Consider the following 12,241-nt stretch of genomic DNA (forward strand, 5'->3'; position numbering starts at 1 on the left):
TGTTTGCCATGCTCCTTAAAGGGGTTGTAAACCTTCGTGTTTTTTCACCTTAGCCCTAGAACTTGACCCACGGTGACGCGCTGTCTCTCTTCCCAGGGTTCTCGGCTCGATTGGATAGATTGATAGCAGCGCAGTCATTGGCTCCTGCTGCTGTCAAATCCAATGACGTGTGTGCCAGGGGGCAGGGCTGAGTCCTGCATTCGGCCTCTATGGATGCCGAATGCTGGATTCGGGAGCACGCCCGCAAGGTAACTCCCTGGGAGAGCGCTTCTCCCAGGGGGTTATCTGATGTGGGGAGGAGTTGCGAGAGCCAAAGAGGGACCCCAGAAGAGCAGGTTCGGGGCCACTCTGTGCAAAACAAGCTGAACAGTGGAGGTAAGTATATGTTTGGGTTTTTTTTTTTTTGTTTTTTTTTAAACAAACCCTTACAATCACTTTAAAAATGTAGGCAACACCTGACAATACTTAAATTCTGCTAAATTAGAAGTCCTAAAGTACAATACTTGCCTATCTTTCAGTAAAGCTTTGAATTTGCATGATGACTGGTCAGGTGACCAACTGCCTAGGTATCAGTCAGGTGTCCTAACCTGACTTAAAAAATATTTGTTTAGTTGGAGCCACTGTCCAGTGTTCCTTTGTGTCTTTATATTTGGTCATGTGACAGTAGAAGCCTGGTGTAAGGCTACCTATACATTTTAGGTTTCTCTCGTTCAGCCCCGCAGGTTGATGGAGAGAAATTGTAGAGAAATTGCTTGATTTCCCTCTCTACACTAAACCGCATGGAGGGAGGAATCTCCCCTGCTGGCTGTTCATACAACCGTAACTTGAATTTCATTCGATTCGGCAGAAATCGGCCAAAATTCAAGCCGTGTAAGACTAGCCATCTTGGTCTGTTGACCGTTTTGTTGAAAATGCCAAAAAATGCAACAATGAGAAGCACAAGTAGAATCCAGCCTATTTAAAAAGGTTTCATCAAAGAAGTCCTGCCGATTGAATTCTCTCTTTTTTTCCTTAAAGCCAACCTATGCATACAGAGCAACCCAAAGAAGCTCCACCAAAGATCGACCTGCAGGCGAGAAAGCCGGGTATGCAAACGCCACGTCACAGAGTCCGCTCCATGTCTGGTGAGCTCACTTCACTGGGAGAGTGTTCCTCTCCTGTTATAGTTCTTTCCACACTGGTGACATTGAGAGTTCAGAGGGGAACTTCTGTGAGTTCAGCACACCATGACCTGTCTGTGACCGGTTCTCTTCTTCTTGTTCAGCCTAAAAGCTGTTACTACTAGCTTTGCCATGTGCTTGTTAGAAAACTAACAAATTGTCTAATTGTGTCACTTGAATTGATAACAAAATTGCTGTTTGGCTTAAAGCAGATCCAGCCAAGTAGATCATGGAACCATTGCAAAAATCCCATCTAGTATCATGGACACAAATGCAGCTCTGTAGTCATTTACGCATTATTACATTTTTTTTGTTTGTTTTTTTTTTTTTTTTTTTTTTTTTATGAAAGCAGTGCTTGAATTTGTCTTTGCATCAGACTCTTGCAATCCCTGGCACAGCAAAACTTAAGCCGGCCATAGAAGGAACAAATTTCTTTCCTGCAACCATGGACAGTGTTGACAGAGGAATCCCTCCTGCTGAGCCATTGTACCCCATCCCTGCTGTGAGAACATAGTGATTTATTGCTAGCGGCTATGCCAGCCACTAGTGATAATCGCATGTAAAATCCGGCAGGCTGGTTGTACCCAAGTACGTTGATCGCTCAACTTTGGTACATTCAGCTTTGTCCATTCATGGTTCAAAGCTTGGCCGGTTCCTGTTGAACCGGCCGAGATTCTAACCGCACAAGGAGCCAATCAGTTGTGCTGCAGCAGTGCATGTTCTAACAAGCAGTATGCTAGTGGGAGGAGAAAACGGTGACACTGATGAGCTAAACAGTCTGCTGCTTCTCTTCTCACTGTCCAGACACAAGTTGGGGGTGAGGAGACCTTTAAGTGTTAACTGCAGTGAAGAAAAATCAGGTCATCTACCAGACAGGGCTGTGCTTTATTCCAGAGCCTTTTCAATCTCAGGACTGGATGGACAGAAATACAAATTCCGTGGCACATTAAATAGCTCCGTTATGTGTATTTCTTCTCCGTGTTTAGCTGTATGGAGTTCAGCTTAAAAGTAATTCTCTTGAATCTAGACAAGAACATTTACGTGTTTACCATTTGAGTAAGAATATTGCATATCTCTAGGATATGAGTTTGGGAATATATTTGTCTATAAAGCACCTCTGTGTAAAGACTGTAGGTCCTCACATCTGGTCAGCGGACAGCAGATTTTAAGGAATGCACAGCAAGCCTCTCCTTTTTTGGTTCCTGTGCTTTTTAGTGTGCTATAAAGGGTAACTCCACTTTCATGGGGGAAAAAAAAAATTGCAAATAATATATAAATATATCTATATCTCACATATATCACATATACAATTGCAACACAAGTCGTATTGTAATTGAATGTTAACTATTATCTTTCCTTTTCAAGCTGCCTCCTTTTCAATCTGCCGCACTGTTATTTCTGTATAGTGCAATATGGCAACCTGGAGGTGTTCTGTACACAGATGGTGTACAGAACGCCTCCCAGGGAGGTCATTTCCTGCCTGTGTGATTGGCTCACTGATCCCCTGCAACAAAAAATGTCATTTTTTAATAGGATACTCCCAAGGGGAAATCATTCTCCATTATAACGGTGCAGCAGCTGATTATAAAATCACTCCCATACAGACTTTGCACATGGCCACAAACTGCGATTTTCTCCAGAATAACAAAAGGTAGAAATCTGCATCAAAGTTTGTTACAATCCTTGCAATGTACACATCACTCAGAGGGGAATATTTTGTTGAGAAATAAAAAAAGTGAAGTTACTCTTTACTATTTCATACCTATGCAGTGGTAAAATAAAACAAAAATTGGGTTTAAGGAGAGCAATGACTTTTTTGTGTCTCAGTTATTTCCCTCAGAACAAATGCCGCCTTCTGAATATTGCAATAGCACTTACAATGGCTGCCTTGGATGTGCTGTAGATTGAAGCACTTGAAGAGCTTTGCATGTCTGTGCATGTTGCATGAAGGAGACATTATTGTCTAATGGTTTTTGATATTTCAGGTGGACATGGGCTACGTGCTGGATCAGACGGATCCTTGTCCTCTCCTGGTGGAACCTCAGGAAGCAGAGGAGATAAAATTCCCCGCAGGCCTCAGGTCAAGAAGGAGAAAGTCACCCTGGCTGATTTTGTGCCGGTGCTGACCCAAGGCTGGGCAGAAATACTTGTACGCAGACCTACCGGTGAGTAACCCTGAGCACTGGGGCTGTTGCATGATTTCCATAGGTTTTACCTAAATTGTAACAGGCAAGTGTCTCTGCATGGTATGGTAACCTATTGTATACAGTAAACTTGAGCTTTTGTTCAGGTCAGAGACAGTAAAAGACTTTGCTGGGATGTTAAACTGGCAGCCCGCCAGCTGTTGTGGAACTAAAAGTCCCATCACGCCTATGCCTGTGGGAGTCATGCTTGTAACTATCAGCCTTTCAATGCCTCATGGGACTTGTAGTTCCGCAACAGCTGGAGGGCTGCCAGTTTGACACCTATGATTTAGAGGATTCTGCATGTCTTCCATCCAGGAAATGAGGTGGGTACTATCTGATCTGCTGCATCTTCTAATGCACACTGTGATGAGCTCAATGTGCAGTGATATCAGAGTAAGCAATTTCAGTAGAGAGGCTCCTGTACATCTATGCAAGACTGAAGGGAAGGCTCAAGTTCAGCTTTAATAATTATCCCAGCCATAATGTCCAGAACTCTTCATAATACTTTTGCCCTGATGAAGGGGGACCTTTTTAACCCCCCCGAAAAATGTTGGTTAGTTTTACTGTTTACATCTTCTGAATAAAATGTGTTCTGCACCTCTGGAGAGCTGCCTAAACGAGAACTTGTCTAGACTAGAGGAAACATTAAAACTCCTATCAGCTCTCAGAAAAGTGGTTCAGTGCCCCACATTTCCATCTTTAGAGTAACAAGCTGATAGAGGTTCTAACCCCGCTCAATGTATTTCATTGACAAAAACAGCAAAGGGAGGGCGCGAGGGAAAGTGAGTATAAAATTAACTGATTTTATACTCGTACTTACCAGACACCACTTCTAAGCTTTCCACGCTACAGCCAGGACAAGGTTTTAGCTAGAGATCAAGTTTTTATAGTTGGTAAGGTTGACTAAATACATCAGTCCATCCACTTTAACCTGTGCGGGTGTGTATGCATTTGTCTCTAGCAGTTAGCTAAGCGGTTTTTTAATCATTAACACTTCCTGCTGACACCACCAATTGTGGAAGCAATTCCCCATTTTTATTGTTCTAACGTGTCCAATCTGAAGCGTCTCTGCTCCAGGGAGAATACATTTAATTTATGTAGTCATTCCTTATTGAGGTTCTCCAGCCCCCTTATTAGCTTTTTTGCCCTTCTCTGGACTCTCCCCAGTTGCAGCACATCCTTCCTGAGGACCAGTGACCAGAACTGAATGGCATACTTAACGTGGCCAGACCAGAGTTTTGTAAAGTGGTAGAATGATTGATCTCTTGAGTAAATTCCCTTTTTAATACATAGTAATAACCTGCTGGCTCTAGCTTGGCACTGCATGCTATTGCTAAATCTGTAATCTACTAGGACCCCCAGATCCTTGTCCATCCTATATTCTGCCAGAGGTTCTCCCCCTAGGGTGTAGTTTGCATTCATATTTTTAGCCCCCAAGTGCATTATTTTACATTTATCAATATTAAACCTCATTTCCTGTTTAGTTGTCCACCCCTCTATTTTGTTGAGGTCTTGTTTTAGAGTTTCGATATGTTGTGCAGTTATTACCCTGCTTGGCTTCGTATCCTCAGCAATATTTAATTAGCTTATATCGATATTGGTCTGCTTTTGTGTGTATGATTGTTGCCTCATCTGGGGGGCAGATACAGTTTTGAGCGTTTTTGTTTTACAAAGCATCGCATCACAACACTGTACAAACTAAAGCGGTGCGTCTTTTCATCAGGTAATACCAGCTGGCTGATGAGTTTGGAGAATCCGCTGAGTCCCTTCTCCTCCGATATTAACAACATGCCTCTCCAGGAATTATCCAATGCTCTCATGGCAGCAGAGAGATTCAAGGAGCACAGAGAGACGGCTCTTTACAAATCCCTCTCCATGCCCGCCTCCTCCCTGACTGCTGCCACATGCAAGCCTACCCTGCTGCAGAGAGCCAACACAGGTAAGTAGGCTCTTGTCTTCTCCAGGTAATGTCACAGCACCCATCCTATGATAAAGCAGATGAAATGAAGTGGTGTTTTTTACAATACCAATTGGTATATTGTTGCAAAATGCATACTACATCCACCATCAAAGTATTACATTCATGAGACAAATGTATAGAGAATTGTAGCTGCACTATGACAGCCTTTAGTTGCTGTGGTTTGGGTGCAGTGAAGACTGACACATAAACTGCCATACAATAGACTCAATCGTAGACCATGGTGTGTTTGGTTTTTTTGTTTTTTTTTTTTTGTTTTTATAGTAACTATGTGGGTCAAGTGACTTTTATATTTACATACAGCTTTTCCTAAAACTCCAAAAAAATATACCTGACTCCTTAGGTATCAACTTCATCAACTTGGGTACATTCAGCCTGCCCATATATTCAGATCTCGGATGGTTCTGCTGAACCGGCAGAGATTTGAATGGTTAATGGCCAGCTTTAGATTGTGTAAAGTTATCGAGCTACTATACCAACAAGAGACCATTGACCAGGCTGTAATGCTCAATCTGGTGGATTTATCATTAACTGCACAGAGGGTCAATCAACGGAGCTCATAATATTGATTCAATACAATTTTATACCACCTGATTTGACGTAACTTGCCTCATGCCCAGTGATATTGTCACTGTTACCCCATTGTCCTCTGATCTTGATTAAAACTTTAGCAAAAATAGAGCCTACAAGCTTTTCTTCTAGATCAGGAGGATGTTTTCCCTGGCCATAACTTGTGGTTCCATTTGATTAAGACAAATCAAAAGCAAACCTAGCAGTAAAGAATTTTTCTAATATGTTTTACATTATTTTTTGTCACTTCTGCTGGCCATACACTATATGAAAAATCGTCCGACTTTCGAAAAACAAACATTCGGCCGTGAGTGCAAACGATAATGCCATCATGTAATGACCGATAAGTCGCTCAGATGACATAAATTAATGCATTTTTTGTTTGTTTTTCTACATATACCTAGTGCAGACAGTTCAGACGGGAAACGCATTAATCTTTCAATTTATCGTTCGTTCGGCAGAAAATTTCCCAACTTGTCCTTCGTTTTTTTCGGGTAAAAAACGTCCCAGCGATTTTCGATTTTGTGCCCATTAACTAGCCAAAAAATGAAGGAACTGTCTAAATGACTGAATTTCGGACGATTTTTCATATAGTGTATGGCCAGCATTAGTCTCCTATTTGAAGTTCCAAAAGCCCTTTTCACAAGACCTGCTGTAGTAAAGCGGGGAAAAAAAAAAAAAAAAAAAAAGGCATCGCCCTAAAAAATCCAATGAGAAAGTGCCTGTAAAAACCAGACAAATTGTGCAACTAATGTAAATCAAATCATACTGTGCTAACAATAAGCTACACATTATAATATTGTGAGATTAAAAGTGCAAATATTGAATACAACATACAAGGAATAAAAAGGAAAAAAAGGTGAAAAATAATGATCCAGTCCAATTGTGAAAATAGTCCAGGGCAGTTGCGGAGACCCTTTTTTAAAGAGAATAAGTTTAAGGCCGGACTCGACAAACCCCAGGTCGCCATGGCGACAAGAGGTTTCCTCCTCACACACACCCTGCACGCCCTTACCCCATCCCCCCCTGCTATGTATTCTGGGCTCCGATTGCCCATCTGTGGGCCCGAAACTGGCATAGCGGGTGCTGCCAGGTAGAGGGGTAGGAGGAGAGAGAGCACACACACTCGTACACTCTCCTCCCCTTCTAGTTGTGGTCCCCGCTGACCGTTTGCCTTGCCCATCAAGGCCGGGAAAGAATGTATTGCAGTGCGATTTGCATTATTCACTGGAGCCCAAGGGAAACATTCGGGGTCTTTTAGACCCTGAATGTCTCATTAAAGAGAGCCTGTCACCAAAAAAAATAATCATGGGGGACTTTTTGTCCCCTATGTGATGGGGGTGGGGTTTAAGTAAAAAAAAATCTATTTTTAACTGTAAAAAAAAATAGTTACACCTAAGCACATAACATCCCCACCCCCACATATCCATGTACAAATCTAAACTTATGCGGTGCGCCTAAGCCTGAAAACGTCGACTGCGATACACATGTTGCATATCAATGCACACGCTGGAATGAGAGCGATAATTCAAGCACCAGACCTCCTTCGTAGCACTAAACTGATGACCTATAGGGGTTTGACCTGTTGGTTAACTACTTGGTGCAACCTTGGCTTATATATTTTACCAAAATAATTTAAGTAATTTTATTGCATTTTTGTGCCCCCTAAAATTAACTTTAAAAGTGTTTCAGTAAAAAGAAAAATGTATTTTATTCTCCAGGGTGTCTGCTTTCAGAAAATGTTTGGAGGTTTTATGTAATTTTCAGGTCTAAAATAATTTTTTAAGCATGTGCAAAAAAGGCTCTGGCTGTGAAAGGGTTAAAGGCTAAGTTCACCTTCGGGAACATGTTACATGTTCCTCCCATGAGATTTGTTAAAAAAATAAACTGGCTGCTAACTTTTTTTTTTTTTTTTTTTTTTTTTTTTTTTTTTTTTTTTTGCTGGCTCCTAGGTTCAAAGCAAAATTGTCTAGCCCTGGATTTAGAAAATATATAAAGTTCTTATATGAAAAGATTTGGTGGGGTGTTGCTTCTACAATGTGGTGCTTTCTTTCAAACTCTTGCAAACTGCCTTTCCTCTCCCATTGCAGTGGCCTCTGTTTCTCCCATCTCCCCGTCCAGTGGTCAAGGAAAGCTGCTTAGGAGCATATCCTGGGCAGGTACATCTATATTAATCAAAGGATCCCTGCAAAACTGTCTGACCCATTAACAAGCCTGTGGCGCCTTTGCAGCCCTACTATGAAGTTTTTTAGCCGTGTGCTTTGTTGGAAGGAACCTAACTGTAGCATGGGCTTCTAATGTGTGCATGTGATTAGATTGTCAGATATTGGCTCCTCTTTTGTGGAACCCCAACTGAAAGTGCATGCTGACTTCTCACTGTGCTGGGATCATCACTGTGTTCCATGGAGGCTTTAGTTTTTTGTAGATTGAAATGATTTAATAACCACATTTGAACAATAATGAAAGTGCTTACCTTGTCATCACGTTGATATTAACCCCTCCTTATCTTGACTGTCACAAGCTATGCTTGAATCCCAGGTTTTACTTTTAAGGCTTTGTATGGCTGAAGGTGCTGTGCACACTCCATTGTAGTCATCTGAAGTTCTGATTTGTATTTCCAGAAATGATCAGAGAATGAGTGTGCAGTCTTACAATCACTTTTTTATTTTAGGTCTATGTGAATGTTGAGTGGGTAGGTTAAAACGTTTGGTTTTCCATTTGGTTGTTTCATGTGTGGTACACTTTGTTGCCAAAAGCCTGACCACCATCACAGCTACCTATATGGCCCAGAGTATGTGGACACCCCTCCAGATGACTACGTTCAGGTGTTTCAAGTAGAAAGCACTGTTGGTTCTACAGCATACAGCATGTTTTGTGTGCATTCTAACCTTGTGGGAACAGTTTGGGGAAGGCCAATTTCTGTTCCAGCATGACTGTGGCCTTGTACCAAGCCAGCTCCATAGAAAACTATAAAAAAAACACACAGGAGGGCACAAACTCCTAGTGCCTTAACAAAGGTTTACTGTGTAAAGAACAAACCGTCAAATCTAGACTCACAAAAGTGGGAAATAAGTTGTAATACACCAAATCACAGTGCAGATATTACGTGGCCTGGCCTGATGGATGACTATGTTGGCAAGTTGACTTGTTTCGGGGATGAACCCCATTCCTTTATGTCGTGTACACACGATTGGTTTTCTCGTCGGAAAAAGATAGGATTGCTTTTCCGACGGGATTCCGCTCAAGTTTGCCTTGCATACACACGGTCACGCAAAAGTTAGCTGGAATTACGACCATCAAGAATGCGGTGACGTACAACACTACAACGAGCCGAGAAAATGAAGTTCAGTGCTTCCGAGCATGCATCAAATTGGTTCCGAGCATGCGTAGGGAATTTGCATGTCGGAATTCCCACAGACTATCGCGTTTTCAGATAGAGACTTTTCCCGACCGAAAAATAGAGAACATGCGCTCAATCTTTTGCTTGCTGGAATTCTGCCAGCAAAAGACGGATAAAGCATACACACGGTCCCATTTTCCGACGAAAAACTGTCATCGGTCTTTTGCGGGCCGAAATTCCGATTGTGTGCAGGCGGCATTAGAGTTAACTGAACACCTTTTGGGATGATTTATAATAGCAATTGCAAGTCAGGTCTTCACAGCCAACATCAGTACCCGACCTCACCAATGCCTGACTGGACACAAATTTCCAAAGATGCCCCAAAGTATTGTGGAAAACCTTCCCAGAAAGAAATAATGTCTTATGGGCATCATTTAAAGAATGCTAGGCAAGAAAGGTGTCGCACAGCCTGTGCTAACTCTAATCACCACACCTCCACAGTAAAATGATAGGATGAGTGTTTGAATCCGGTTGATGTACACCAGGGGTGCCCAGCCAGTGGCCCACAGAGCCCTCTGATGTGGCCCGCGACCTCCTGCTCTGGTAAGGCAGGTCAGTAAGCCTAGAACGCGGGTTCCCGACCCATCATCCCAGAGCATCAGTGTTGTGAATGAAGCCGACGGCAGAGGAAGCAAGCGGCTGCGGACCAGAGCCGCATAAACCAATGCTTCAGGTATAGCGCCGTCTCTGGTCAGACGGAGCGATACTGAATGCACTCTTCCTGGAACAGCCGGCAATACCTGAATAGAAGACTGTTCTTAATGGTATTAAGTTAAAGGCTGTGTTCGTGTCTGTTCTGCATATGCAGAGTGGACATGGACCTGCCATCCCCCGCTCTGCTTATTGTGGCCCTCGACCCGTTACCAAGTCGCCTAAGTGGCTCTCGCTCCTCAAAAGGTTGGGCACCCCTGATGTACACCAACATTTTGGCTGGATCATTGTGAAGCTTTAAAGTGGTTATAAAGTCCGTATACACAATTACTGCCAGCCCTACTGTTATAACTATACTATACAGGGTGTGTGGGGTTTTTTTTAATTCTGCTGCTAAATTACCTTTTTTCAGACCGGCGATGTGCAGTCACATGCCCGCCTGCCGCTCTCCTTCCCAATCTAAGGACTACAGTGGAGAGGCTGATATTTCCCTCTGTCAGCCGTGCGGTCATGTGATGAGCACCGCGGCAATGTGGTATAAGGTATTTAGCAGCAGGATTTAAAAAAAACATACTGTGGTATATCTTGTTATAACAGGGTCTGGCAGTGATTGTGAGCACTAACTTTACTGCCACATGGAATAGCGGCAGGAGGGGAGGGTGGCTCACACACAAAGCTGACGGAGGGAGGGGGAGCAGCGGGATGAAGGAGGCACGTAAACTGACCACGATATCATGGATGAGCAGCCATGATTACTGTGGTCAGGACACCTAGGGGGGGTACAGGAACAAGCAGGATCATCCTGTTTTTTTTACAGCATACAAAGGGACAAATGACACTGCACAAGCATTATGCGGTTTAACGTGTGTGTGTGTGTGTTTGGTTTTTTTTTTTTTTGTTTTTTTTGTTTTTTTTTTTTTTTTTACAACCTCTTTAACTTACAGAAAATGTACTTTACCTGAAAAAATTCAGCCAGGAACTAGTAGGCTGCAATATATATGTTTTATTGTTGGGTTTAGATACATTTCATGTACATTTTGTAGGTTAAACATTACAGTAACACGCAGCAACCGGGTTTTTATTTTATTGCTTGGGGTTGCTACAGTTTGCATATAGCATTTTCTCTTCTATAAAAAAAAAAAAAAAAAAAAAATTTGTGAACCATCATCTTTAGGTCTCATGCACAAAGGTTTATGAAAATAAGCAGCATTTTTTTTTTTTTCTGCTAGAATTTGGTAGAAAAAAATCCTCTGTTACAACATGAATGTGTGTTTATGCTCTTATTGCCCAAAGCAACCATTTAAATTCCTTGTGAATATCTTAAAAAATCTGACCTTTAAAGATTTGAGCATGCTACTGGGCAGAATATTAAGGTGATTGTAAAGCTTTAGGCTCGGTTCACACTGCCACTACTTGGGATTCAACTTGTGAGACCCCAGGTCACATGACATGTGAGATTCCATGTTCGTCAATGGGAGTTTTCTTAATTGGCACTACTGAAGTCTCTCCGCCTTTAGAAAAGTTTCCTGCACTACTTCAAGGTGACTTGTATCTGACTTGTGCCCATAGACTTTAATGGAAGTCGGATCCTCCTCTATATTGATGTGATTTGGATCCGACATTACGGGAAGATTACCCAGGCATTTCCAAAAGTCGCATCAAAGTAGTACTCAAGTCGCCAGGCAAAGTCACGCTAAGTCGTGTGACTTTCAGGTCGCATAGTGTGAACTGAGACTTAATTGTTTTGTGTGGTGTGTTTTTTTTAATGGTTTATGCTTAATGGCTCTGTGTATTCGAATTGTACAGAGGCCCTGAACCTCCACTTCTTGGGCTCAGCTGGCGCTCCTCCGCTCAGGCGAGTGCCCCCATAGAAAGCTGCTTTTTTTTTTATGGGGGCACTCGTGTGGGCTCGCTCCCGAGCCTTGCTGTGTCTATAGACAGACAGCAGGACTCTGCCCTGCTCCCTTGTCCCTGGCTTTGCTTGACCACAGCAGGAGCCAATGGCCCCCCTGCTTCTGCAAAACCTGAGAGACCAGGAAGTGAGGGGAGAGAAGAGCTGCAGACAGGCACAGTTCTAGATCGAATGAAGGTTCAGGTAAGTAAAACGGGCTTGGGGGGGGGGGGGGGGGGGGGGGGAATACTGATGAACAAGAAATGCATTAAGGTAAAATTTATATATTTAGGCTCTAATTTATTCTGGCCATTGGAATACATTTACCTGCTTACCTGTGTTTATTTTTTTTTTTCTTCGCTGCTCAAAAGTTACTCTCAGAACACGCCTATGGTGGATTTTTTT

At 42.6% G+C, this 12,241-nt stretch overlaps 1 protein-coding gene across 5 annotated transcripts in view; it reads left to right on the plus strand.

The window, feature by feature from the left end:
* TSC2 (TSC complex subunit 2) overlaps nucleotides 1-12,241 on the plus strand; it is an 80,033-nt gene that overhangs the window by 46,853 nt on the left and 20,939 nt on the right. For 2 of the 5 annotated variants that reach the window (XM_073636473.1, XM_073636470.1), the window contains 4 exons: nucleotides 1,018-1,124; nucleotides 3,146-3,325; nucleotides 5,070-5,285; nucleotides 7,985-8,053. In XM_073636473.1, coding sequence (XP_073492574.1) covers nucleotides 1,018-1,124; nucleotides 3,146-3,325; nucleotides 5,070-5,285; nucleotides 7,985-8,053 — 572 coding nt within the window. The remainder of the gene's footprint in view (nucleotides 1-1,017; nucleotides 1,125-3,145; nucleotides 3,326-5,069; nucleotides 5,286-7,984; nucleotides 8,054-12,241) is intronic. The other 3 variants (XM_073636469.1, XM_073636471.1, XM_073636468.1) reach the window with 2 other exon arrangements.

The sequence above is a fragment of the Aquarana catesbeiana genome, linkage group LG06 (assembly GCF_042186555.1).
Source record: "Aquarana catesbeiana isolate 2022-GZ linkage group LG06, ASM4218655v1, whole genome shotgun sequence".
Taxonomy (NCBI): domain Eukaryota; kingdom Metazoa; phylum Chordata; class Amphibia; order Anura; family Ranidae; genus Aquarana; species Aquarana catesbeiana.